The sequence below is a fragment of the Sturnus vulgaris genome, chromosome 6, assembly GCF_052056855.1.
Source record: "Sturnus vulgaris isolate bStuVul1 chromosome 6, bStuVul1.hap1, whole genome shotgun sequence".
Classification (NCBI taxonomy): Eukaryota; Metazoa; Chordata; class Aves; order Passeriformes; family Sturnidae; genus Sturnus; species Sturnus vulgaris.
In genome coordinates this window covers 32,235,791-32,261,070 of record NC_142248.1, presented here as the reverse complement: position 1 = coordinate 32,261,070, position 25,280 = coordinate 32,235,791, and the positions used below count along the sequence as shown (strand labels likewise).

The window sequence follows — 25,280 nt, the reverse complement described above, 5'->3', positions numbered from 1 at the left end:
TTTTCAGTGAAGAAATTAATACTAACTGAAACAGGACTCTAGAAGCAGAAACACTTAAATGCACTCTTTCAAGAAATGATCCACTTCCTGACAGAGTTGTACCACTTCCGTTAAGAGAATTATTAGACTTGGATGCTTAGCATAACTTCTCCTTTCATGGTAAAAACATTAAGTGGTTTTAGAGAGATAAAACTGTTGCCCAGAGCAGTTTCATAAAAAATACTTTAAACAGCAAATATACCTACCCAGTCTGCTTTTCTGACAGTTATCAAGCACAGAATGTTAAATTAAAGATTCAGATTAAACAAAAGATAAAAATCACAGAGAAGACATGCAAACCAAAAACTAGAACTGATACTATACTAAAATCTCATACAAAAGCTGTTTCATGTCATGTTTGTCTTTCACAGTGAGTCCTTCCCTAAATACATTTTGTGGTTTCCAAAATTTGATTTTTTCCCGTGCTGCGCAAATATTCTCCATGGAGTGTTTAAGGAGAACATTTTGTATCATCTGGCTTTCCAAAATTTGTCCTTTGAAAATAACACCTATTTCTGTAACAATTCAATGACCATAAGAAAGCATCAAACACCTTCAACTTTAGCTTCATAAAAATGACAATTTCCATAAGCAGCTCCCCTTCAGATAGACAGTAAATCAAATCCCTCAAAACTGTGAGGCCCCATCATCCTGGAAGTATGCAGCTCTAACACTCGAGTTCTTCTTATTTTTTTCTCATTTCCTCTCAGAAGTCTCTACGTTGAGCATTTTGATTTCACCTCAGCCCTCAAACCAGCTTGGCACACCATCTCTTTTAGAAAAGAAAAGAAAATGTTGTACAGTTTTTCTTTAATGAAGTTCAACAGTACCTTTCCATGTGGGAATTTCCCCACAGCATTTTTCCCTCCCTCTTTTCACAATTAGGAATGGCAAGTAAATACAGATACTTTTGAACTGTTGTGTTGTGGGGTAGAGAAGGGACATCTATCTTTAGAATGGTGTTACTCCATATTCCCAAACTTGCAGCACATGCTCAGCCCAAACACTGAACTGTTGGCTGACTGACCTGTCAGGTTACTCTTATTGTGCACATGAATATGAAAATGCTGCTTAAAAACCAAAACCCATTTACACTATGGAGCATGAGTGGCTCTGCACTGCCCCATAGCTTTTAAGTGTTTAAACATCAAATATATTTCCTTTTAATACCAGAGGGCTAATTTATTGTATGCACATCATACAAACAGTAGGGTTTTTCAGTGTTGCAGCATACACACAAATGCATTTAAATGCAAGTAACACTTTCAGTCAGTTAAACTGCGCTTCTAAAAGCACAGTTTACATACCAAGGGTGGTTTTACTTCTCCAAACTAACAAGAAATCTCTTACAGACCAGTCTGTACTCCCACTGGGTCTAAGCCCATCACTCTTCCTGGACTTTCTCATGCTGCTTTGGCAGCAGGCTCGAGCCAAATTTCCTCCCTCATCTGACTCTGTGACAATCTGTGTAGTGATTTAAACAGGACAAAGGCCCAATCTGAGTGCTGGCATGCTTCCAGGAGTGCCTGGATCCCTGACCAGTATTCTTCCAGGCAATGTCTTTGTACAAGCTGGAGGCTAGCATAGCTCCGTAATGGTATCTGTCTCGATAAATCCAGGAGGCAGTGCAAAAAAAGGGCCAGTTTTGAAGAGAGAAGAATTTAGCTACACCATGGCATGTCATGCTACTTCCCTGACACTTACAGAATGAGTCCTAATCTGATTTATTTTCTGGTACAGATGTAGCCTCTATATTTCCTATCTATAATTCCAATCTACCCGTAAGGCTGACAGAACTCTGTCCTTTAACAGCCACCCATAAAGCCATGTGATACTGCTGTGTGATGGAGGCAATGTAACCAGCACTATGCCTGGACCATTCTGCGAAGGTAGATCTGCTCTTATGTCAAGTACACAACCAAGTCTAACCCTCCACTGCTCCCAAAGTTCAGCTGAAAGGAAAACTTGAGCACAGTCTTGTACTCATGGACTACTGACAGGAGGTTTAGGATTTCAGTGCAAATATAGCTCTTTTGTCTGTCAAAAGGTGGGATTCTTTCCAAGCATTCAGTAGGGCTGCTTTGCTGTTTCTGGATATTACACAAGAATCCCACTGCAAAAACAATTTAACACCGGATAAACTGTTATGTAAAAAACCCTAATTTTTTAAAAATTGAATGACCATGATGCAAATAATCAGGGGATCCCTCAGTGATAATAAAGAATTTTCAGTTCATGCAGTAGTACTTTGTAACATCTTAAACTGAAATATACACAGTAATCACTGTGTTTTATTATATGCATCGTCAGCATGGATCAGTGTTCTTGGTTTGGTATTTCAGGGTTATTGCCTCATTTTTTTAAAACTGTTTTAGCTGGAATTTGAAAGGAGAAATTTTCAGCCTGAGGCAAATAAGCAGTTACAGCCTGTCAAGCTATGAACATCTGAAACCAAGACTATTAACAACTACTGGATTCAATGCCAGCACCCCTCACATTGAGCGCTGGTAAATGGAGTCAGATTTCAGCTTCTCTCCTCTGAGACTGCCAGGGACAGTTAGTTCAAGTGTAGGCTAGCAAAGTCACTGGATGAAATATTGTACCAGTTTCTTTAAAATCTAGTATCTGGGTCGTGGAATGATCAGAAGTGGTTTTTATGCCTTGTAATGAAGAAATAAATCTCATATTCCCCACTAGATGCACAGAAGAGCCATTAGTTACAAAGATCCAAAATCTTAATCAGTTTAGTATTTTGATGTTCCCTTTTATAGTTTAATATTATACTGATACAATATTTACTTTCTCTGCCATAGTGATGCCTCTGAAAACAAGTGACAAAAGTTAGGGAGTCAATTATTTTCCAGTTTGGAAACATCTATGCTCAGACTTCTATATTTATAGTCTTGATATAATACTGTTGGAAAGCCAGTAACTGGATGGACATTTTTGGTGGAGTTATGTGTGTATCATATGCTACAGGGAGATACCCCAACAGAACAGCTGCAGTGCTTCGTGGGAAACACCTTCAAAAGTTTTACAAACTTTTTTGGAAACCCTTAGGTAGTATTATTAATTTCTGGGATGACAACTGCAAAGGCAACCTAAATCTGAGGTCTGGTATATAAACAATTATGAAGCAGAAACTCTCACCAACTTTAAATAGCCGAACTCAGTATCCCCACAGGAAACTGTAGAAATGTATACATATACATGCATTTTTTACATATATGTGTACAAACACACAAATATTGAATACTGGAATGTTAATAATGGATTAACATAAGATTTTATTTCATTGAGTTTTGATGTAACTTAATTAGACTCAGTGTGAACACTGCTGCTGAGACATGGCGTTGTGAATTAGCAGCTTGTGTGTAAGGATAGAAGCAGTGGCATTTAAGAGCAACAAGTCAGAAATTACTGTAAATAAGAAACTGAGAGAAAAGTAATTTGCGTTATCTGTCTTAAGGAAATGAGGACAGCTTTAAAAATACCAGATTGCCTCCAAAACATAACAGACTGAGAGGCTTAACTGAGATGAACAGCTCCGGTGTGTTTTGAACCGTATCTCCCTCAACAACTCAATCAAAGCCCTCTGTCAGCGCAGTGTCTCCCTCGCAGCTAAAGGGACCAGATGAACGCGCCCCAGGCAGGGCAAGGTGAAACGGGCACATGGACGTACCTACCCAGCAACTTCGCCCACTCCCACCTTACGACAAGCAAGCCCTTGCCAGGCACCTCCTGAGCTGCCATAGCTCTCCAGGCCGTGCGCCTTTCCAGCGATCACCAAGGCTGGCTGAACTTCAGTACATGCGGCGTCTTCGACCACCCAAGAGGCGGCTCCGCTCGCCGCCCCTCCACGACCCCGGCCAAGGGCGAAGGCGGCATCAGGCGTGCACCGGGGCCCCGCCAGCCTCGCCCCCGTGTCGTGGGGACCCAGAGCCCGGAGACCCGAGCGCGGCCGCGGGCTGTGGCGGACATACCGATGTGCCGCAGCTCTCCGGCCCGGCCGCGCCGCCGCTGCGAGTCCGCACGCACCGCCCGCGCCTCCCGTGCGGAGAGGCGGGGGCTCAGCGGGCGGGCGGGCGGGCGGCCGGGGCCCTGCGGGAATCCCCCGTGCCCGGCTGTGCCTCGCTGCTCCCTGCCCCGCCGCATCCCCCCCCTGGGGACACTTCGCTTGACATCCCGCTGCCACATCCCCCGCGCCAGGCTGGAACCCAGCTCCCCCCCCCGGGCCGCCACTGCGAGTGGGCCAGCCGACGGCTGCACCCCCTTCATGTACGGTGGAACCAGCCCGTAACGCTAGGAAGGGCGCCATGGCCGCTCCCTCAGGTGATTGCCAGCTCCATTGGTCAATCAGAGCCCTCCCTTCCCGCTCGGCAGCCCAGCGCCCGCCCTCCCGCGGGGGTCGGGGGGCAGCGGGAGATGCGGGCGGGAATGTTTACAAACAAGATCGGGGAGTAGAGGGGCCTGGGGGAAGACGGGGGGCGGAGCCAGCGGTTGGCGCAGCCGCCGAGCCAATGGGGGCTCGCGGCGCTCGGCGGAAGGGCGGGGGCGGCGCGCGGGGAACGTTCTCTGCCCGACGGCCGCCGGGGCTCGCGGGCGCGCGCGGCCAATGAGCGCGCGGCCCGGGGAGGGAGGGGGCGCGAGCGCCTGAGTAGGAGCCGCTCCCCGCGGCGCTCCCACCTCCTCCCGCCGGCCCGTTCAGCCTATCCCGGCCGCGCTCGGCCCCGCTCGGCTCGGCGCCGCTCCCCGCTGTCGGGCGGGGAGGGCGGCCGGAGCCCGGGGGAGGGGAGGCGCAAGGACATGGGCTGGTTCTGAGCGCCGGGGGAGGGAAGCCGTCGTGCGTGTGCCTCCCTCGATTTTAATAACTGTTTGTTGTTGGGTGGTGTTTTCCAACAAGGCGGAGGGGAGAGCGGCAGCCCCCAGCGCGTTTGCATGGCTCCTCTGCTCCGGAGCGCCCCTGGAAAATAGAGCCCTTCTCGGGCCAGGTGACATCCCCGTACTGCCGCGCTCACACTCACAGGAACGGCAGGGGCGGGGGAGCCGCCCGTGAGGACATGGAGGGAGCCTCGGGGGAAGCAGAGCTGCCGCTCCTCACGGTGAAGCACGAGCTGAGGAACGGTGAGCGGGCGGGCCCGGGGGTCGCGCGGGGGCGGCGGGGCCCGGGCGGCCCGGCTGGGGAGGAAAGCGCTGCTGAGCAGGGAGCTCCGAGAGAGTTGGCTGGGACCAGTAGGGAAATCTCAGCGGCGGGGGAAAGAGAGGATGAGCTGGAAGATAAGGGCAGGAGCGGGTACGATGGGGGCGGGGAGGGGGCCTTCTCTCATTTCTGAAGAAAGTAGTTCACTTCGATTTCTGCTCCATGCCTGGCTCCCTGTCCCACTTCCCGGTGGTATTTGACGCTTTTGAAGGAGATAAAGGGTAGCCAGGCTCTCTATTTATAAACATTTTTTTTTTTTTAACTGTGTGTTTGACCGACTTCTGTGGCTATATTCGGGGGGCCGGTTTGTTCCCGTCCTAAATGAAGTCGTTTTATGTGACAGCTTTTCTCTGACCTCGGTGAAATGCCGGAATTGTAGGAAGGGGAATGTGCCAACACGTATCCGCAGAGTTATCTGGCTTTTCAGTCTGTGAATCTTCTTGTAGGTCGGTAGTTACTTGACGACCCTCTGGAGTAGTAGTAGTGTGAAATATGTCTGACCTTTAAAGTTACAATAGAAATGCTCCGTTCTGGGTTGTGTTGGGGAAGAGCTTTATTCCTTTTTAGTAGGATTTCTCTGAAGTTTCCAGGCAACTTGAACACTGCAGTAAATCTAAATTTTAGTGCTAATTTAGAACTGCTTGTAAACCATAATCACAATGTGTATTCTCTGTATTGATTAATAATGAAGGTGCTGTTAACCCATGTCCTTCATTCCTTTTCTGTCATCATCTTTTTCTCCATGATAAAGTGAGAGTAAGCTTATGATGCCGTTCTCTGCAAAAGTTTGAGAGAGCAGCTCACCGGGTTAATGTAGTTGACATTCTTGAACGGGCCGGTGTGAAAGGCAGGTGATGGTGCTGGGTGTCCTTGGTCGCGTTCTGCCTCCTGCCCCCTGTCCCTCGGTCCTGGGGTCGGGGGGGCTGCCCCAGAGGAATACGGCTATCACCACTGCTTGGCGGGGACAGGAGGAGGAGGAGGGAAGGGAAAAATAAAAAAGGCGGTCTCTTGATAACTACAGAAACCGAAGGGACTGTAGTTTCCTTCTTTCAAGGAGAAGCAAAAGAGCTGCTGGAAAACATAGTTGTCTCGATAGGTGTTGCTACAGTAAGTGTGGAAGAGGAAAAGGTAAGGGGAAAGGAAGTGGGACACATTTATCAATATATTTACATAGCTGTGTCTAGACTTCTTTAATAAAGGTTGAGCACATGTATCCCCGAGGATTCGTTTTTTAAGGATAATTTGGGGAATAAATACATTTGTGTAAACTAGACAAAGAACTGTCTAATATAGCGTAATAAGCAACTTTGATTTTAATGCTGATCATATGTATGAAGTACCAATTCTCAGTTTTATTTTAAAAATTCTCAATTTTGTTTGTCTTTTTAAGCTTCTGAAATTCAGTTTAATAGGAATAAGTTGCTTCTCCCCTCCTTGTTCTTTTCTCCATATTCAGTGTTTAGAAAACTGCTTTCTGTAAAATGCTTTCTAGCAATGACTTGTCTATTTCTGGAGCACTAGGGTGGAGGAGGGAGCTGCTCTGTCATGTACTCCTGGGAGACTCCTACTCCTAAAGGTGTCAATAGTGTCATTGCTATGCAAGACGTATGGAGAACATTTCAGAACTTGTCTATACAGTGCACAGAGATCCACTCATTTGAAGAGAAGTTGTAGTCAGCTTCTGTTGATACAGAAATATATAAAACTGTATGATACTTCGGATGTTCAGAGGTTTTTTTTTGTACTGAGTCTGATTGTGTGGATGCTTAGCTGCTGGCTAGGGTCAACCCACCACATCTTTAAAGCATGCAGCATGATTATTTAATTTTGCTTCATTTTGGGAAAGAGAGTCAGAAGACAGCAAGCACTAGAATTTGGAGTCAGCGGATCTTTGTCATTCCTAAATATGTTCTATATCATGAATATCTTATATTGTGCAGTTTGTTTAGGTTCCAGTGCTCCCCTCATCTCCGAGTTCTTTCTTTGATGGTGCTAACTCTGTGGCTAATTGAATCATTTAGAATTTTATATCGAAAGTAGCTATCACTTGGCAGATGATAAAGAGATCGGTCTCCAAAGTGCTTTGAAAGAATTTACTATTGTAGTAAAAGTAGTGGCTTCTTTGAGAAGGGAGTATTTTATTTTCATATTGTGTAAGCTGTTACTTGAACCCCATGGTAACAAGCTCACTAATTAAAATCAACTAACTGTAGGTAAACCCACAGTTACAATTTGCATTTGCAATTACTTGGTCTTGGGATTGCTCTAGAAGTATTAAATGAATTAGGGGCAGGCATTTCATACGGTCAAGTAAGTGAACGTACTTTAGAATTTGAATTTAAGATGAAATGAGGATCTTAAAGAATGAAGCAGATGACTGTTGTTAACGCCAAGCAAGTATGGAAGCATATGAAAATGTATTAAGTTAGAGCATATGCAGTGCTGTTGCTGCATAGACAGCTGATTGTTAATCCTATCATACCATGGCTTGACTTCTTCTAAACTTTGAAATTACAATGCTGGCTTTGATGTGTAGGGTCAGGTTTAATTTTAGCTTTATATCTCATAGTCTTAGAGCCCTGAAATTCCTCTGTTGTATGACCAAAAAGTAATTGCTGGAAACATCATTTGATAGGCATGTAGATTGGGTCTGTGATAGGGAAGGAACACTTGAGTGCCTCTGTATGATACCATGTGATGTGCTTTATTACAAATACTGGGCACTGCTTTGTGTGTATATGTGTGCATATATGTGATGTTCTGCAGATGAGACAGAGCAGTGACTTTTAGGACACATGTAATTTAATAATTATATTCTCCTAATATATTTTTATATATATAAAATTATTTATATATTATTTATATCTCCTAATATATATTTAAAGTTTTTGCTTTTCCTAACACCAAACCTTTTTTGTTCTTGATAGAAAACTCACAATTCAGTCACTTCAGAATAGTTACTGTCTTTCTTGTCTCGCTTTGGGAAGGAAAATGGGTTTTTGGGGAAAGTGGAATCTCTTTACAGGAAGTAGAAGCAAAAATAGACCAAATTTGAAATAGTAGGAAGTGGTGATTGTCTCTGATTTTTCACTGGAGCTCTCCAGTGAAAATAATAAGAAAATGACTTTTTTTTGGCATTTATTTCTAGTATCTTGTAAAGGGAAAGGTTTTATTTTCTGAAGGCTAGCTTCCAGAGTTAATGCAACTTTTCATCTTTTTACAGACCTTAGAAAATACACATTATTTACACTGAAAAAAGAACATTGTTGCATCTTAACATTTCTGTTGCTTGGTAATGCTTCGGAACTGACCAATGAACAAAAAGCCTATCAGAGGAAACATTTCACGTGATGGAGAAGGATAGAAAGAGAAGAAGAGGCTTGTGATATCAAAAGATAAGAAGGAAGCAGACAGTTAAGAGTGATATTTCCTCCCCACTTCTCTTGTTTCTGGATAAAGGATCACAAGATCCTATACCTTAAGCATGTATAAGTGACTGCATAGGAGGTTGCCCATCTTGTGGCATGCATTGAACTCTCTGCTTTGCCCAGGGGGAGGCAGAGAGTATCAAAACTGGGATCCTGAAGGGAACTTGAGACATTCCATGAGTGTATGGGCAATGGGCTCCTGTATACATGGCTTGTTTTGCTTTATAGTGTTGTTCTTTTTCCTTTTAGTAAGTCTGTTTTGGAGAGGATACTGGATTTGTTTTAATGTTTTCACAATCTTTGGGCTAAAGAACTTGCTTTAGTTTGCAGTTTGCCAGACATGCATGAGAAAAAGCACGTATAGCACAGAAGTTAATGTAGCAATGGCCTGCAGAACTCTAAAGGCAGAAGAATTTGGAACTTCCTCTTGAGTCAAACTTATAATTCAGGATGAAACTATGAAAGGCTTCATGAAATAAATACATGGATTATCTAAAGTGTTTAATAATGCAAATTCTTAGTTATACCTTCTTGAATGAGAACTTAAATTAGAATGGATTTACTTGTAAACTGGAAGGTTCATGTTACATGCTAGGGAATTATGAAAATTATTATGAGTAAAAAAGCATGATGAATCATGCACTGAATAGTCAATTCAGTCTTCACTGTGGAGGTAAATCTGGCACTGTAGAGTATTTTATTTTTTATATTTTTAAAAGAAAACTTTGAGACATAAAATATACTTTTGAAATAAAATTTTCTGTAGGACAGATTTTTGTTTTTACCTGTCTACAATATACAGATGTAATATGTTAATATGTTATAACATTGCATACTAAATATATTATATATAATATAATAAAATAATATTATATAATATGTTAATATTATTAACAAAGTTTTGTATATTGTTTAGGGATCAGGAGGCACTAATAGTTGACTCTTTCAAAACTTGTATTGCTTTTGATTCTACTTTTCTCTTTTGAGCACTAAAATATGTTTTCTTGGATTGTGGAAACTATAAAGAGTATTTTAAGTTTAGTAATCATATTTAATACTGCCTAAATCTCTGGATTTTACTCTTTACACAATCAATATTTTCTAAAAATAATTTGTCTAGGAATTTATTGTTCTTTTTCTTCTGGTAGCTTTGATTATGAAGGATGGTTACTGATCTTTCCTGGGTTGTGTTTGTGGTGCTTTTTTTTGTTGTTGAGTGGGATTTTTTTGTTTGTTTGTTTTCCTCCCTCCAAGCATTGGAATCTAACAAACCTGGCTAAAATGATCTGTAAAGGATCTGGTGCAACTGGTGATTTTGCTGACTTGTTTCAGTGATGTTCTGTAAAATGTCTTAAGATAAATGAGGACTAATAGTTGTAGTCTTCATTGTCAGCCTATTTATTAGCTCTGATCCAGTGTATTCTAAATGTGATGGTTTAAAAGCTCGTGCTCGATTCCACGAAAGAATTAGGAATTTTACATGCCATGTTAATACATCTTAGGATTTTATTCAGAAGGCGGTTCCAAGAACACTTGCTGGAATTCCTTAACCATCTAACAAGGCCTGGGTATCTGAGGATGTGTTTTCCCAATATATTTTTCATGTAAATATTTCTGTTGTATCCCCATCATTGCATAATTTGGTATCTTATGGTAAACATGGTTTCTGTCTCCTCCTCCCCACAGAATCCCAACAATGAGGTGCAAGTTCTGCTGAGATTTCTTTGCTTCTGCCTCAGTCTGTAGATAGGCAGATGAGCTGGTTTGTGGAAGACTCATGTTACATGCAGTCAGTTTATTTGGGTTTGTGTTTTGTTTTGGGATCTATTGTGACTGTTTCCTCTTCTCATTTTTCTTGACATCTGTAAATTTTTTATGCTGTCTTGGACAGATGGTTATAAAAACTTTACCTGGGAGTGGATAATTCTTAAGTTTCCTGATTAATGTCTGCATAAACAAATATGTAAATACCTTCCATCAGCATGTAAGTTATCAGTGGCTCTTTTTTTGTTAATAAATTAATTTGTATTCTGTTACTTTTGATGCTGTGTCCAAGGCACCTGTGACTGAATTTTTATGAATGTCTTCATTCATTACTAATGATAGAGAAAATGGAAGTTGATTCATGTCGTGTACATAGGCATAATTTTTTGTTTGAGAAGAGATAAATAATCTTTGGATATCTGATTGTTTCAACTCTTTTCAACATTAGATTATCTATAGCAATCCTATTAATTAGCATCTTGTCTAATTACATGTTTTGTGGGTTTTTTGGCTTTTTTTTTTTTTTTTTTTGCAATTATGTGATGTGTAGTGTTGCTACACATTAAGTTTCTAGCTGACCTTGGAGGTGCCTCTGGGTTCAATCTTGGTGACCTCAGAGTGATTCAGCTCACAGTAATGATAAACCTCATGAAGTCACCTCTGTAAGAGAAAAAGGGCTGCTGCTGAATGCAAATGGATCTTAACATGGAGCATTTTCCAGTTCAGACTGCTGTGAGTTTGAATTGTTAATCTCAGATGTCTGGACTTTTAAAATTTATTTCAGCTTCCTATAGGCAAGTAATATCTTTTGTGGGGTAGTCTTCTATCTTCTATTTTCATGATGGTAATGACAGTTTCCTATTGTGTTTTCCACAGCATTTTATGCTTCTAAGTTTCTACATGCTGTATTCTGTGCAGTATACATATATGCTGTTATACATATATATGTATACATACTGTATTAGCTATTATGTGTTTGTCATCTTTGGCTCTGTAAAGTTCCAGCCTCCTAGAATGGCATCAAGAACTTTGTGAGAGCTTGAATTTTTTTTCAAATTTTAAATGTTTTTTCTCAGCTCAGATGGTCTTACCCTTAAGCATCTAATATTCTAGAGAACCAGCAGTTACCAGCCCAGTTACCTGAACTGATGCCCTGGAGTTCAGAGCAACATGAACTGCGTTTTCTTTTCTGTCACATGAGTTCAGAACTCTGTGTGTGTTTCATTTTTGCTCTACATTCTTTCTTTTGCCTAAGAAAAATACTCTTTAAGATGTTACGGTTTTTAAATTCCATTTTAAGCTTGTAAGATAGTACCCTGAGCTGACTAAATGATGCTCTTGTTCTGTGACCTGACACTTCCTAGGTGGTGATGGTCTCTCGAATTTCAAGGACTTTAGGATACTTTTACTTCCTTCAGAAATAGTTCTAAGTTGTTCTAACCAGTAACAAAGTATAACTCTATATAGCAGATAAACAGTATAACATATGCATTTCCTTAATTGTCTAACAAATAATAGTTGTATAGTTTCTATTGCATGGTGTCAGGTTTATCCCCCCAAAAGGAGTGTGCACCCCCTCTCCACTCTGAGTAAGGCATAAACATATAAGTTCTAAAACAACATCTGTTCTTGGATGCTGTGACTTAAGTAGATCAGCTAGCTGAGTGGGGATGGGCCATTCTCTGAAGTAACAGGTTAAGATCAAATTGATACTGATAGTAGACATTGCAACCTAATATTTGGAGTATTGCAGAGTGTCTTCTGTTTCATTTTCTTTCTTGTTTTCTCTGTTCTTAAAATTGCCTGAGGTTTCATTGTTGTGCTCAATAAAACTGAAGAATTGGTCTTGTGTTGCAGAGACGAGTTTCAACTTTCAGGCAGAGCTTGATCTAGTTCACTAGAGGAAGCTCTAGCTTTGTTTGTCTCTGCTTCGAGACCTATATGCAGTAGAGCCCAGAAGCAGAGGACAGAGCATATTTTAACTTGAAAACAAACACCGTTGAATTGTTATTTCTCAAGATCATAGAAATGCAATTAAAAGCTTATAGAATCATTGCACACTACCAGCTTGCACAGTGCTTAGGTCAGTCTTGGCCATCTCAAAGTTCAAGTGTAGCGCAGATGACAGTCATGTCTCTTACATCATCTGGAGATCCTCCATCAAGGAGAAATGTTATTCTGGATAAACAGGCTGCCCTATTTCCAGGGGTCTGAGAATGAGAGCATTGCTCTTTGTGCACTGGTGTCCCTGCATGTAGAGAGAGGCTTGTCTTTGCAGTGGCAGTATTTCTGGATATTTCCTTTCTTTCTACCTTCAGAGGTGATGATTGTGACTAGTATCTCTGTTTCCTCCTTGTTTCTGTGGATGCTATGATGTCCTGGGCCTTTCCATTCACTATTTGTTCCTGAGTTGATGTGTTACCTCTTGCTGTTGCCCTCAGCTGCACGCCCTCTTTAACCGTGTTGGTGCAATGCTGGCTGGAGTGGACTATAGTAGAACATTAGTAAATGCAGGATTCTTTTCATTGTGCCCCTATGCAGTGAGCTGATCTCTAAGAGGATTTGTTAGCTTTTTTTTTTTTTCCATTGTGTACAACCATCCCTTTTTATTATCATGTGTAGCTTCATATTATTTTTGGAGAAACTATCATCTTGTTGACTTGGGCCATACTTCTCTTCCTATCCAAACTTTGTTCCATTCCTAGGTGCACTTCTTCAGCTGATGTATCCAGACACTTGAAGAAAAAAGTGCATGGAGAAGTAAATTTTCTGTTTCTGAAACTTTCTCTGCACCAATGTACATGCCATTTCAGACTTTACAGATAAGCTGTGCAGTTTGCACAGGCAACTGTTGGGTTGGGTTCAGATACCATTTCCAGCATGGTGATGTCTGTGAGGTGTGAGAAACCTTTCACTGTTCTGTCAGTTGCAGTAGTAGCGATCTCATTGCAATCCTTCAAAATGTCTCAGTCTTGAAACAGTTTTGTAACTGCAGAGAGCATCCTTGGTGAGACGTCCTCCAAAAATGGTCATTCAGATTCCTGGGAGTGAGTGGTGCATAAAATAATTGATCTTTTGAGATTTATGCTTCTAAAAGCAAGTTGAAGGAAATGTTGGAATGATACCTTTCATCCTGAAGAAACTGCACTTCATCTCTGCTAGAGTGTCAAAGTGCTGCACCTGCTTTGAGCAGATGAAGACAAAGGACTGCTCTAGGGGTGTCATTAGAAAATGGCAGAAACAGGTTCTTCAGCTTGCTTTTCTTGCAGTGTGACTTTAGAGATGGACTGAGTGCTGCAACTGAGGCTCTTGGAGCAAAATCATTGCCATGTGGCAACAATGGGAGGAGCACTTTCTGGGAATTGTTAATCTTTTCTTACAGCTTTGGAGATTTATTATTCTTATTTTTTAATTAAGAATAATTTTATTTCTTGCTTTATAGGGAGCAATTGTGAGAGAGTTTGTCTCAAGTGTCCTATCATACTTGTGTGTGTTATGCAGCGTCCTTTAGCTGTCTTGTGGGATGGCTTTTTTCCTCAGTATAATGTAAAAAGAATGGGGTGGGTCTTACTTTGCAGTTATATGCTTATTTGTGGTGTGATTTTCTCCTTTTACTATGAAAATAATATTACAGTAACATTCAAGAAATTTATTTTTTTCTTTTAGGATAAGGCCATTAGCATCCTTGAGTGGAAGTAAAAATGGAATTAAGTGGAGAGTGCAAAATTACAGCTCACATTGAAACAAGTACATAATAATTCAAACTAGATAGCACTCAGCTTTTTATTGTGTAGCTTCATGAAAGTGGAAAAGGTTTTACTAATGTTATTGAATGTGAGTTTATGGTACAGTTTAGATTAATGGGTTGAGTTTTAAGACTTGATCTCTTTTTACGATCACAGCCAGCACTGCAAATCTTCAGCATGTTACTGGAGATGCAGCATTTCTCTGGATTCCACTCTTCCTATTCAGTGCCAAGAATATGGCAAGATTGTTTTATTTTCTAGAAGGGTGTTTAAATGAAAAGCCTTCTGCTGACACACTTAAAGGATTTGAGATAATAAAATCTTTCTGGAGTAGTCCACCATGGAAGATCCAAATCGGTGGATCTTGAAGTGAAAACTTTCTTCCCACCCTGAGTTCAGCACTTACTTAGCTGGTGTCCAGAGAAGTTCTGCAATGATGTCCACTCCTTCATTACAAAATGGGTACTCTAGCCCTGGCCTCTTCAGAATAATTTGACTTCTGATGTCCCTAACAGGAAAGGCAACGTTTTGAAATGTTGAGTATTATTTTCAGTGCTTGTTAAGAAGAGTAATATGTAATATTAAATTGCTTGAAGGCAGTTTGCTTTCTGTGACACAACGTACCCTAATTGTATAGACACTAACCCAGCCTAGCTTTGCCTTACCTTCTATAACTCCTTTGTTGGCACATGAGTGTGGCTTCCTTACTGCTATCTTAAGCAGTGACTGTGATGTAGCTCTAGCAGGAGTATTTGTTCTGTTTGCAATCAAAGGTAGTACAGCAAACTTCAGCTCCTGTGGTGCATATTGACTCACTTGATACTTGATGCTGCATCCTTAATTGTGCTTATGAAGCTGCTCAGTAAAGTGGATCAGGGAACTGGACTGGGATGTGAATTATCAAATTTAGTTACTTTTTTGTCTTGCTGACTTTTAGCCTGGACCTTTTCAGTGAGGGATTTTGCTGAATGGTCTGCAGTCATGTTGATGACTGCAAATGAATGGCTGCATAATATTATGATAGGAATGAAAGGTGGAAAAAATGGCAACTGCTTAAGGCTTTCTTATAAGAGCTTAGTAAAGAGAAGAAAAAGGCAATAGACAAATAAACTCTGCATAACCTGTTTTTTTAAACAGAGGTCTTTACATCCCTGCTTAGAAAAATATATGTTTGACAAAATAAGTACAAAATAAGTGGTATAGATTTGTATAAACATAGAACCTTCTGCTTCCAGACTGTACAGCAAATAATGCAACTTAGCAGCTTAAATTTTTCCATATTTGTGAGTTTTGTAGACTTAAGGTAATTTCTTCTTGATACTAATGCAAAGTCTTTAAGAATCCTGTGTTACATGCATGAACAGTTGTTGGAGCTCTCAAAACACCATATAATCAAAAAAATGAGAGTAATCAGGGTACTAGGGCTAAGGGATGGCCTGATTGCTGTCTGTAAATGTGATTGAAAATTACAGACAAGGTGGAATGGGACTCTTTTCAGAGGTGCCCAGTGATACACTAGAAGATGGTGTATACAGACTAGATGGGCTTTAATTGCTGTTCTGTGATTTTACACCTTTTGGGTATACTGAAGACAGCAATAAAATTGCTTTCTCTTGCTTTTCAAGTTGAATACAGTGTGAAATTGGGATGTCTTCTTAATGCTGCTTATTTAATTCATCTTAGTTAATTCAACTTGGTTTTACTGAGGCTGTAGTAAGATGTCGGAGGGATGTTTTGATGTACTATGTATCTGATGTGATTTCTTTTTTTTCCTCTTCAGCGAATTTGACAGGCCATGCAGAGAAAGTTGGCATTGAAAACTTTGAGCTCCTGAAAGTTCTTGGAACAGGAGGTAAGATGAACTCTTTTTAAATTAAATGTTGGAAGCATTGCTCTTATGTATAATTTTGTTTTCTAGCTGAGGTTTTGGTAATTGGATCATTCTTTAAGAAGACAGCACTTTTATATTGCATAGCATATTTTTTTCAATTTTTTTTCACAGATACAATAGAAAATTGGAGGTCACATGTTCTAGCACAGCACTTTTGAAGATGCACTTTTCTTGCAAAAAAGAAAATATATGGTTGAAAATTTGTGACAATTTAATATAGTTTGTGAAAAACCTAATCTGAGTTAAGACATGATCTTCATAATTATGTTAAGCTTTCAGAGGTTTTTTGGGAAAAAAACCAGTAATTTTAATATGTTATTAAATAAGATACTCCATTTTTAAACTAATCTATTTTACGGTTACTGTTGGCTCCAGATTTCCTAGTCAGATGTCCTAGTCAGATACTAGTATTTTTAAAGATAAATAATGTTCGTTGTTGTATTGTCGGTCTCAAAACAATGTTGGAGATTTTTAGGATGTTGTAGGATTACTGATGGTAATGAAAAAAAAACTTTGTTTCTCCTTTGCTAAATACACACACAGCCCCATATATAGACCAAAAGTAATGGGTTTTATTCTTTTTAGGGTGTTTATGCTTTTTCTTTTTCGGTCAGTAGTAAGTCAGATGCTTTGTTGAGTAGATTGGGATAATCATGAATGTGGATTTTCATCAAGGTCTGCAGGAGTCTTATGCTAGTTAAATGATACTAAATTTTTGGGTGTTGTCAGCCACTAACTGGTGGCAGTGAGGCTGTAATTCCCTAAGACATCACTGAAAAGAGCAAAAGATTTTTATTTTCACTATTAGCTGTCATACAGATTCTTTTAGAAATTAAGCTGTTAAATCACTTGAGAGGATATTTTTCTGTTTCTAAAGTAAATTTTTAAAAGTTTAAATTTAACATGCTAAAAAATTGATGCCTTTTCATTAACATATTAGCCAAATTTTTCTTGGCCTGGAATACTCTTAACCATAACAGGTAATCATTAAGCTTGTAGTACAAAGCTATTCTGTTCACTCAGGTTAACAGGATAATTTGTGAGGGACCTCTTTGAGAAAAGGCTACTTGAGTGGGTTGACAATGGGATTGACTCTGTGTGTGTGTGTGTGTGTAGTAAAAAAAGAAGTTGAGCAAGCATGCCTGTCTGACTTCATCCTGCTCTAGTAGTCTTGCTGCTCCAGAAATGTCTTTTGTTTAAGCAGATCTCAAACTTTTTCAGAAACTGACTAAAAGATTCCTGCAAGCTTTAGGAATCCAGGGACTCCTTGGGTATCCTGAATGGCATTTGTAGGAAGAATAGTTGGCATTTGTTGTGGTGTTTGTATTTTGTTTTTTGGGCTTTTTTAAAACTTTTTTGATATGCAGTTTTCACCATAGCCTGAGGTTTTTGCTTGAGAAACCTAGACCATCAGGGCAGTCAGGGAGCTTTTTTAGTCTCAAGCCTGTGATAGCTAAGACTCATGCACTAAATGTGTCAGAGGTTGCTGCTTGCTAATTACTGGATGGCATTAAATGCCAATGACTTGATCAGAATGGAGCTTGTTCTCTTTGCTTTCAGGTAAGTGACCATCTGTCAGTTGGCAATGTTTGCTGTCACATGGAATTGCTGAAAATGGGATTCTGAGGTTAGACCTCGAGGAGGTCCCTTAATTGCCTGGCCCAAGACACAGTCAGTTATATCTGCATCCCCCCTAGTGGTGATTCATTCGTAAAAGCCTCCAGCAGCAGAGATTCTGCAACCTTCTTAAGATGTTCTTGCTGATTAAGTTTAATTTCCTGACTTGAGAAACATTCTGGTCATTGCTATAAGCAAATAGAGAAAAGCCATCTTTATTCTGGTAGAGAAAGCTTTATCCTGGTATGAGCTTTTAGGTATCATTAACGGTACTATAATATAACTAATGCTGAGTAAAACTGTGATGCTGTTTTTAAAATGCTTCACTCTGGAGTTACACAGCATGCAGTGTTTTCAAACCAATACTTAATTGATCTACAGTAATGCAAGGGAGAATGTATTGAAACCTCAGTTACATTAAGTGATGGCTGTAGATGCTGTTTAAATTGAATAAAATATTTAAAGTATATTCTGTCATGACGCAACTGGAATAACCACAGAAGATACTTAAAACATGTTAAATTATACCTTGCTTAAGGAGATGTAATTGTGATAGTTTCTTACAGACTCAGTGGTGAATCTTTTCAGGTAACAGCAGTGAAGATCTAAATAAACCTTCATTTTTAAGCTTTATGTTTTAAAAATACAAACATTTAAGATTCAGAAATAGTATCTGTGTGTGCTGGTGTTTCTCCTTTGGAAGCCATTTTTGTCATAACTTTTTTCATGCTATGGCTTAGCATTATTTCATACTTACTATTTTCTTTAATTTGAATTGCTTTCTTATATTGTTTTGTCTGTTTTCTTCTAATATATACTCTAAATTGGAAGCATGCTTATTAAATTTTGCTTTTTAGTATTAAAGTTGTATCATACTATGTGCTTTCTTTTTTTGACCTGAGTCTCAGTGGAAAGACAAGGAAGCAAAAGTCTGAGTTGGATCCTTTTACGTTGCATTAAGAGGGTAGTAATAGAATAAATTTGTCTATTGACAAAATCAGTAGCACTTTACATCAGTAAAATGAAATATGACAGTGTTCCACTGTTAATGAAGCTGTTAATAGTATACTTGTTGCTTTGGGACCAAACTACTACTGGCTTGACTTCTGACTAGTCTGTGTTCTACTCAGTATACACTTCTTGAAATTGCTTTTCTCTTTCTGTTACTGTATAACCTTGCTAATACGGAATTTTCAGATTTCTTGTCCATGTTCATGTTTCCAGCTTGTCCCTCCTATCTAGTTAAAGCTTTTCTCCCTGTGACAAAGAAAACTAGAGTCTATTCTATAGCAGGAGGTTACTTTTCAGCAAAGTAATCTAATTGCTTCCCAAAGCCAGGAAACGAGCAACAAGAGAAGGTGGCTGTGTTGATTTATGCACGCCCACTTGGCTTATTTGCTTCATTCTTTGAAAATGTGTTTTTAAAATAACAAAACACTGTAGAGTGCATTCTGGTTCATACATTTTTCTACCAATGGATTATTTCTTTTTTTTCTAGTGAACTTTAATAAATGCTTTCATTCACTCTTTCAAATGTTGTCAGAAAGAGAAAATACAATTAGTTTTTGAGCATGAGCACTTATAATCTATTCTACCTTTTGAACTACAGTCCACTAATGAAGACAATGAGAAACAAGAATCTAACTACCAGATATGAGAGGATGTTTTATATATGCTCCTTTGGATTTAGGTGCTTATGTGGGAAGGATATTCACCTTATATGTGGAAGATCCTTAGAATCTGAAGGATTTATTCATATGAAGGGAACAAAATTAGTGGGATGAATGTCAGATTTAAATAACCGTCTCAAAAATCTTGTTATACAAGAACATATAAGGAAGTTTCATCTAAGAGGTCAGAAAGTATTCTGATAAAGTTAGACTGTGAAATGAAGCTAGTACTTTCAAAGCATATTGAAGAAAATATAAAATATTCTCTCATAAAAGGAGGAAAAAGAAAGAAATGGGGATACTGTGCTCAGGAGAGTGACACAAAATTAGTGAGTGTCTAAAATTAATTCCAAACTCCAGTTAAATATTTTACTTCTGTTTCTGCTGAGGACAGCTAGAATATATACTGAATGGTAAGTGGGATGGCTAACTGGAGACAGGGCTTGGAAATGGAAAATTAGTTTTCGGCATGAAAACAGATTGAAAAGAGTGGCCTGTGTTCAATCCAAGAACCTGGACAAATTTGTCCTTTTCATACACCAGAGAATTCTGAAAATATCTGTACATTGAATTAGAGATGAATAGCAAAGATTCTTATTGGAACTGGAATGTCAGAGAGAATAGCAAAAACAGTCTTACATTTAAGAGGGAAAGGAGAAAACATGATGGTGATCCCAGGCAGCTCTTGGTTAGTTGTTCTGACTTCATCAAACTTCATTGGTATGCATACCTTTAAAACAATTTTTGAAGAAAATTATTTACCTTAATAATTAAAAATTGATGGCATCTATATCCAGTGATAGATTATCTTGCATTTGAGAGCTGCCTTCTAAAAACTGACATGCTTTAAAAATGAAAATAAAGTTAGGCATGTATTTTATACCATAACTATTTACTGTAATAACTTTTACTTTTTTTAAAAAAAAGGTAAAAAAGCAAAAAAGAAACAAAAGCAATATGCTGATATAAAGTACAGTCTAAGATGCAACTTACCTTCTCCTGTTGCTTTTTGCCTTTCATATTAATCATCACTCACTTGTTTATTGGGAGAGGGAATTTATTCTCAAAGTAGTAATGTTGGAAAAATTCCATTAATGATTCTTGCCTATTTGATATCTAAGGAAAGATGACAGAGAATGCCTTGTTTTTGACAGTTTGGTCATAGACAATAAGTTGTAAATATTTAGAATGCTATTATTTGAGGTTTATTAAGGTTTCTGTTTGGCTTTTTTGCCCATTTTTAGCTGCTAGAGCTATATGCTTTTCTAACTTTGCCATGTCCCAGTTTTTAATTCACAGGAACTGATACTAGCACAGTGAGAGTTTTGCCTCTGAATTCCTTAGGCAGACTAAATGTAAATCCAAATTGCAGAGCAAAGATGTCATTAGGCATATATTGTACAAAAATACAATGAAATGTATTCAAATCCTTCAATACTTTGTACCTTTGAGCCTTTTCCTTTTATAGTCATGTGATTATTCTTACACTGACAGTAAAAAAAGTGCGTTAAGAAAGAGATGTAGCTTATATGAGCACTTGAAAAGATTAATTTTAAAAACACTGTCTGGATGTAAGTGTGAAGTTTTGATGAATTTAGGAGTCCACAGAAACCATCCAGCGTGCTATAAACAATCAGAATTGTGCTCATTTTTCTCTGCAAGAATCAGCTGGTGTGATGCAATGCCTTAGTGTGCTTGCATTTGTACAGAAAGAAGAAAAGAAGCAAAGAATACTTCATATTTTTAACTCATTGTCTTTCAGCAAGTGTGTATTTTAGAATATTCTAATGACTTGCTGAATTGTTACTTAGAATTATATGTATTACTATGAATATGAATATATATATAATTGTGTCTAAGTATACTTATATGTATGCTTACATATACTTATGATATATTACTATGAATTTGTATTCGTTAAAAGGGAGGTAGTAAAAGAGAAATTTTAGCACCCAATTATATTTTTCTATCTCATGAACTGAGTGCAAATTTGGTATAAATTGCTGGTGTGAAATCTCTTAGTCATCATAAAGGCTGATTAACCATTCTTTAAATTATTTTATTTTTGTTAAGCTGCAAGGTCAGTCTAATGAAGTTTGTCTCTGTACATGTATTATATAGTCTTTTCGTTTTTCTATAATTTAATGTATTTTCAGTGAATTTGGGGGGTGGATATTTGGTGATTGTGTGTGTTTCATTGTGGGGCATATATTGCTGGCTGAATATTTCTGCCTTGGCAGTAGATGAGATATGCATGAGATTTTATGAGAATGAACATTAAAATGTTGCTCTTTGAGAAATTAAAAAAGCTTTACTGAAGTGTAGTTGTCAGGTAAGAGTATTGCAATTAGCCTGTGTGCTCTCTCCTTACTGCCACTCAAATAAATTGCTTTTGCGGCGTTGTCTTTTAAGTAGATTTCTTGTGATGATATCAGAGATTATGGTGCTGAATATATTATGAGTCATTTGATTAAAATAGTGCTACTTAAGATTTATTCTCATAAAAAATGCTGAGGATGATCATCATTCTGTCAGTCCTTTTCAGATTTCTGAAGAAACAATTTGTACCATGGCAAAGCTCAATGTTGCAAAGTCTTTTATGGCAACAAGAGTATAGTTTCTAGAGATTCTTACAGGTATTACACTAATCAGATAATTTTCTCTGATACTATATGTAAAGCTATAGTAGGTACTGTATTCTCTCACTTAAGATGCATTATTATATGTTTTTATAAAATGCAATTAAAGATACAGGTAGCCAAGTGTTACAATCATGAGGCTTTTCTTCATTTTAATTTTGCTTAATGTTCTCCAACATTTCTGATAAAATTGCTGTCTCCTGGTGATGAGTAGATGGTGGCCATTCAATCTGGCTTATGTATGTTTGAGATCTTGTAACTACAGAGTTGGAGAATGCAACACAAAATGCCAAAACTTTGAAGAGACTGTCCTGCATATCTCACAAAATAGAAAGGTGTCACCTATTCTGATTCTATTTGCCATTCTTGACAGATATGTTATGAAAACTTACTTTATGAAAGCTCTTTTTGCAGATAATGAGTACTGTAAAGAAGGGAAGCATGATTCCTTAAGGTGTGATGAGTCAGGTAAAGAACTTCTTAAAAAGAATTGTTCAGTATATGAGCAGTTATCAGTTTTGCATACTCCCTGAAGTAGAACTTGGATCTAGGAAAAAAGCTCACGTGTCATTTGGTAGTTAAAAACTCTCTATTACTCGTCTGGAAAAAATCCAGAAAGAAATCTGGAGTTGCATGTGATGCTTTTTGGGAGCTCTGTGTGCCGTAGCATTTTTAAAGGTCAGCTAAATTTGTGTGCCTCACATCAGGACAGTATACTCTTGTCCAGTGTGTTTTCAGGTTTGAGATATTTGAGCATTCTCTTTGAGAAAGTAGTGTGAAGGTAATCACAAGGGTTGGACAAAACAATGAGCTGGTTACTTTTTCTGTCTCATGATGGTTTAAGGAGAGGCTTACAATGATGGTTTCCTTAGTGAGCTTAGTGAGCAGCCTACAGTTTGGGGTCTGCCTGAGCCAGCGATTCTCTTCAAAGTTTGGCAACACTTGCTGTGCTTTCCTCTCCCTCAGTGATTTATGTAATCTTTTTTAAATTCATCTGCATTTTTGACAGCTGCACTATCATGGAACAGTAGTTCCACAGTTTAACTGCATATTTGTTTGTGTGCTTTGCATAGTTTTTAATGCTGATACCTAATGATTTAATTTGTTGCCTTAGTTATTTTGTTTCTAAAAAAAATGAAAATTTGTTCTTTACCAACCTTCTTATAGTTTTTGGTATTTTTAAGCTGTCTATAATTTTAAGTACTCTACTTTTTCAGGCTAAATAAAATATGGAAGCATCTTAAGTTCCCTTCATGTTTAGAGGAGTTCTTTTATCCTTTCCTTATGCTTTATACTTTTTTTTCTGACGGGAGCAGGGTAGCTGGGGACAGAAGACAGAAGCTACCAAAATAGTGTGCTTCATTTAAGACAAGAGCACACAAAGTTTCTACTACAGCATAAGGGATTTCTGGGTTCGTGTTGAAGGTGTGGGTACATTTGTGTTATTTCTTCACTTCGGTACTTTCCTTGAAGTTTCTGACATTCTGTTTGGGGGTGTCTTAGATAATTTCAGGTATTTTCCTCTCCTCAGTTCTAACACTATGTGCAATTATACTTCATGTGGATTCCGTGTTTACTATTTGAAATTTTCTCTGCCAATTTATTTTTTTCAGCTACTTAGTATTTTGATACTGTGGTGGATTTTTCAGCAGTCAGCTTCAATTTCAGTTGCATTGGATAATTTACTAAACCAAGCAATTTTTTTCCTCACTATTCATATATGACTGAATCAGGCAGGATGAATTCTTGTGGTGGCTTGCTTTCTCTGAAAAGGCTGAATATTTGTTTCTAACCTTTCAGCTTTTTGTCTTCTAATAGCTCTTAATTTTTTAGAGGATTCCCCCCTTTGCACCCAGAACTTTTTAGTGTTTTAAAGACCTTTTTTGTAAGAGCACTGTACTTTGATCTAAGTAAGTCAACCATTACATAGTTCCTTTCTTCTGATTCTTTGAGCAGTAACTATTGCCATCTACAAAAGTAAAACTCATTCTTTCACATAATGTCCTGTTGTGTCTGCTACAGAATCATGGAATAGCAGGGGTTGGAAGGGACCTCTGGAGACCACCTAGTCCAGCTCCTCTGCTAAAGCAGGTTAACCCAGAACATGTTGCATGGGATTGTGTGCAAGTGGGTTTTGAATAGCTCCAGAGTTGGAGAGACTCCACAGCCTTTCCAGGTAGCCTGTTCCAGTGTTCTGTCACTCTCAAAGAAGTTTGTCCTCATATTCCTATGGAACTTCACATTTTTCAGTTTGTGCAGGTTGCCTCTTACCCTGTTGCTGAGCACTATTGAAAGGAGTGTGGCCCCATTCTCTTGAGAGCAGTCCATAAGATATATGTACACATTGATGAGCTCCCCTCTCAGTCTTCTCCAGGCCAAAGAGGCTGCTTCTTATTTCACATAAGAAATGCTCCAGTTCTGTAATCATCCTTGTATCTCCTTCTTCGTAGAAGGATGCCAGATTGTTCAAGCATGACTTCCCCTTGGTGAATTCATGTTTGCTATTTGTCACCCCAGAACGCCTTTTCCTCCACATGCATGTATATGATATCCAGGATGAGTTGTTTCATCACCTTTCCAGGGATGAAAGTGAGGTTACTTGGCCTGTGGTTTCCTGGATCTTCTTTCTTGCCCTTTTTAAGACTGGCGTGGTATTGGCTTTTCTTCAGTCCTCAGGAACCTTTCCTGTACTCCATGGCCTCTCAAAGACAATGGAGACTGGTCTAGCAGTAACATCTGCTAAATCCCTCAGCACTCATGGTGAATCCCACCAGGGCTCGTGAATCTGTGGTTGTCAGGTGTGCCTAACCCTGTCTTCAACCAAGGGAAAGCCTCGAGGGCCCCAAGGGATTCTTGGGGGCCAGCCTTAGCAGTGAGTAAGAAGCAAAGGTGTTCAGGAGCTCCAGTTTCTCTGTACCTTTTGTTACCAAGGCACCTACTTCATTGGGCCCGCTTTTTTCTAAGTCTTCCTTTTGCTACTGATATCCTTGAAGAAGCCCATCTTGTCCTTAATATCCCTTGCCAGATTTAATTCCAAGTGGACCATTGCTTTCCTTGACACATACCTGCCATACTCTGACAGTACTCCTGTATTCTTCCCTAATGGCCTGACCCTTTTTCCACATTCTGTGAACTTCCTTATTCTGCGTTTTACCACAAGTGCCTTGCCCATCCATTCAGGTCTCCAGCCCCCTTTGCTTAATGTCTTATTTACAGGGATGTCGTGATCTTAAGCATAGAGGAAGTGCTACTTGAGTATTAACCTTCTCTTTTGGACCTGCCCTGC

The 25,280-nt window shown here is 39.1% G+C and overlaps 2 protein-coding genes across 8 annotated transcripts in view; one reads left to right on the top strand and one right to left on the bottom strand.

The window, feature by feature from the left end:
• The window catches only part of DGLUCY (D-glutamate cyclase), a 47,527-nt gene extending 43,446 nt beyond the window's left edge, over positions 1 to 4,081 (bottom strand). For 3 of the 6 annotated variants that reach the window (XR_015804674.1, XM_014869881.2, XM_088167474.1), the window contains exon 1: positions 3,778 to 3,796. Coding sequence is in view for 2 of the 6 variants with exons in the window: in XM_014869881.2 (XP_014725367.1) it covers positions 3,778 to 3,792 (15 nt within the window). In the remaining 4 variants the exon portion in view is untranslated. Of the gene's footprint in view, positions 1 to 3,721; positions 3,754 to 3,777; positions 3,797 to 4,022 lie in introns of those variants that run through there. The other 3 variants (XM_014869883.2, XM_088167471.1, XM_088167473.1) reach the window with 3 other exon arrangements.
• A 660-nt stretch (positions 4,082 to 4,741) lies between these two features.
• Positions 4,742 to 25,280, top strand: part of RPS6KA5 (ribosomal protein S6 kinase A5) — a 77,289-nt gene continuing 56,750 nt past the window's right edge. Inside the window, exons 1-2 of one of the 2 annotated variants that reach the window (XM_014869879.2) lie at positions 4,742 to 5,163; positions 15,958 to 16,029. In XM_014869879.2, coding sequence (XP_014725365.1) covers positions 5,100 to 5,163; positions 15,958 to 16,029 — 136 coding nt within the window. In that variant the 5' untranslated portion in view covers positions 4,742 to 5,099. Of the gene's footprint in view, positions 5,164 to 5,313; positions 5,333 to 15,957; positions 16,030 to 25,280 lie in introns of those variants that run through there. The other variant, XM_088167468.1, reaches the window with a different exon arrangement.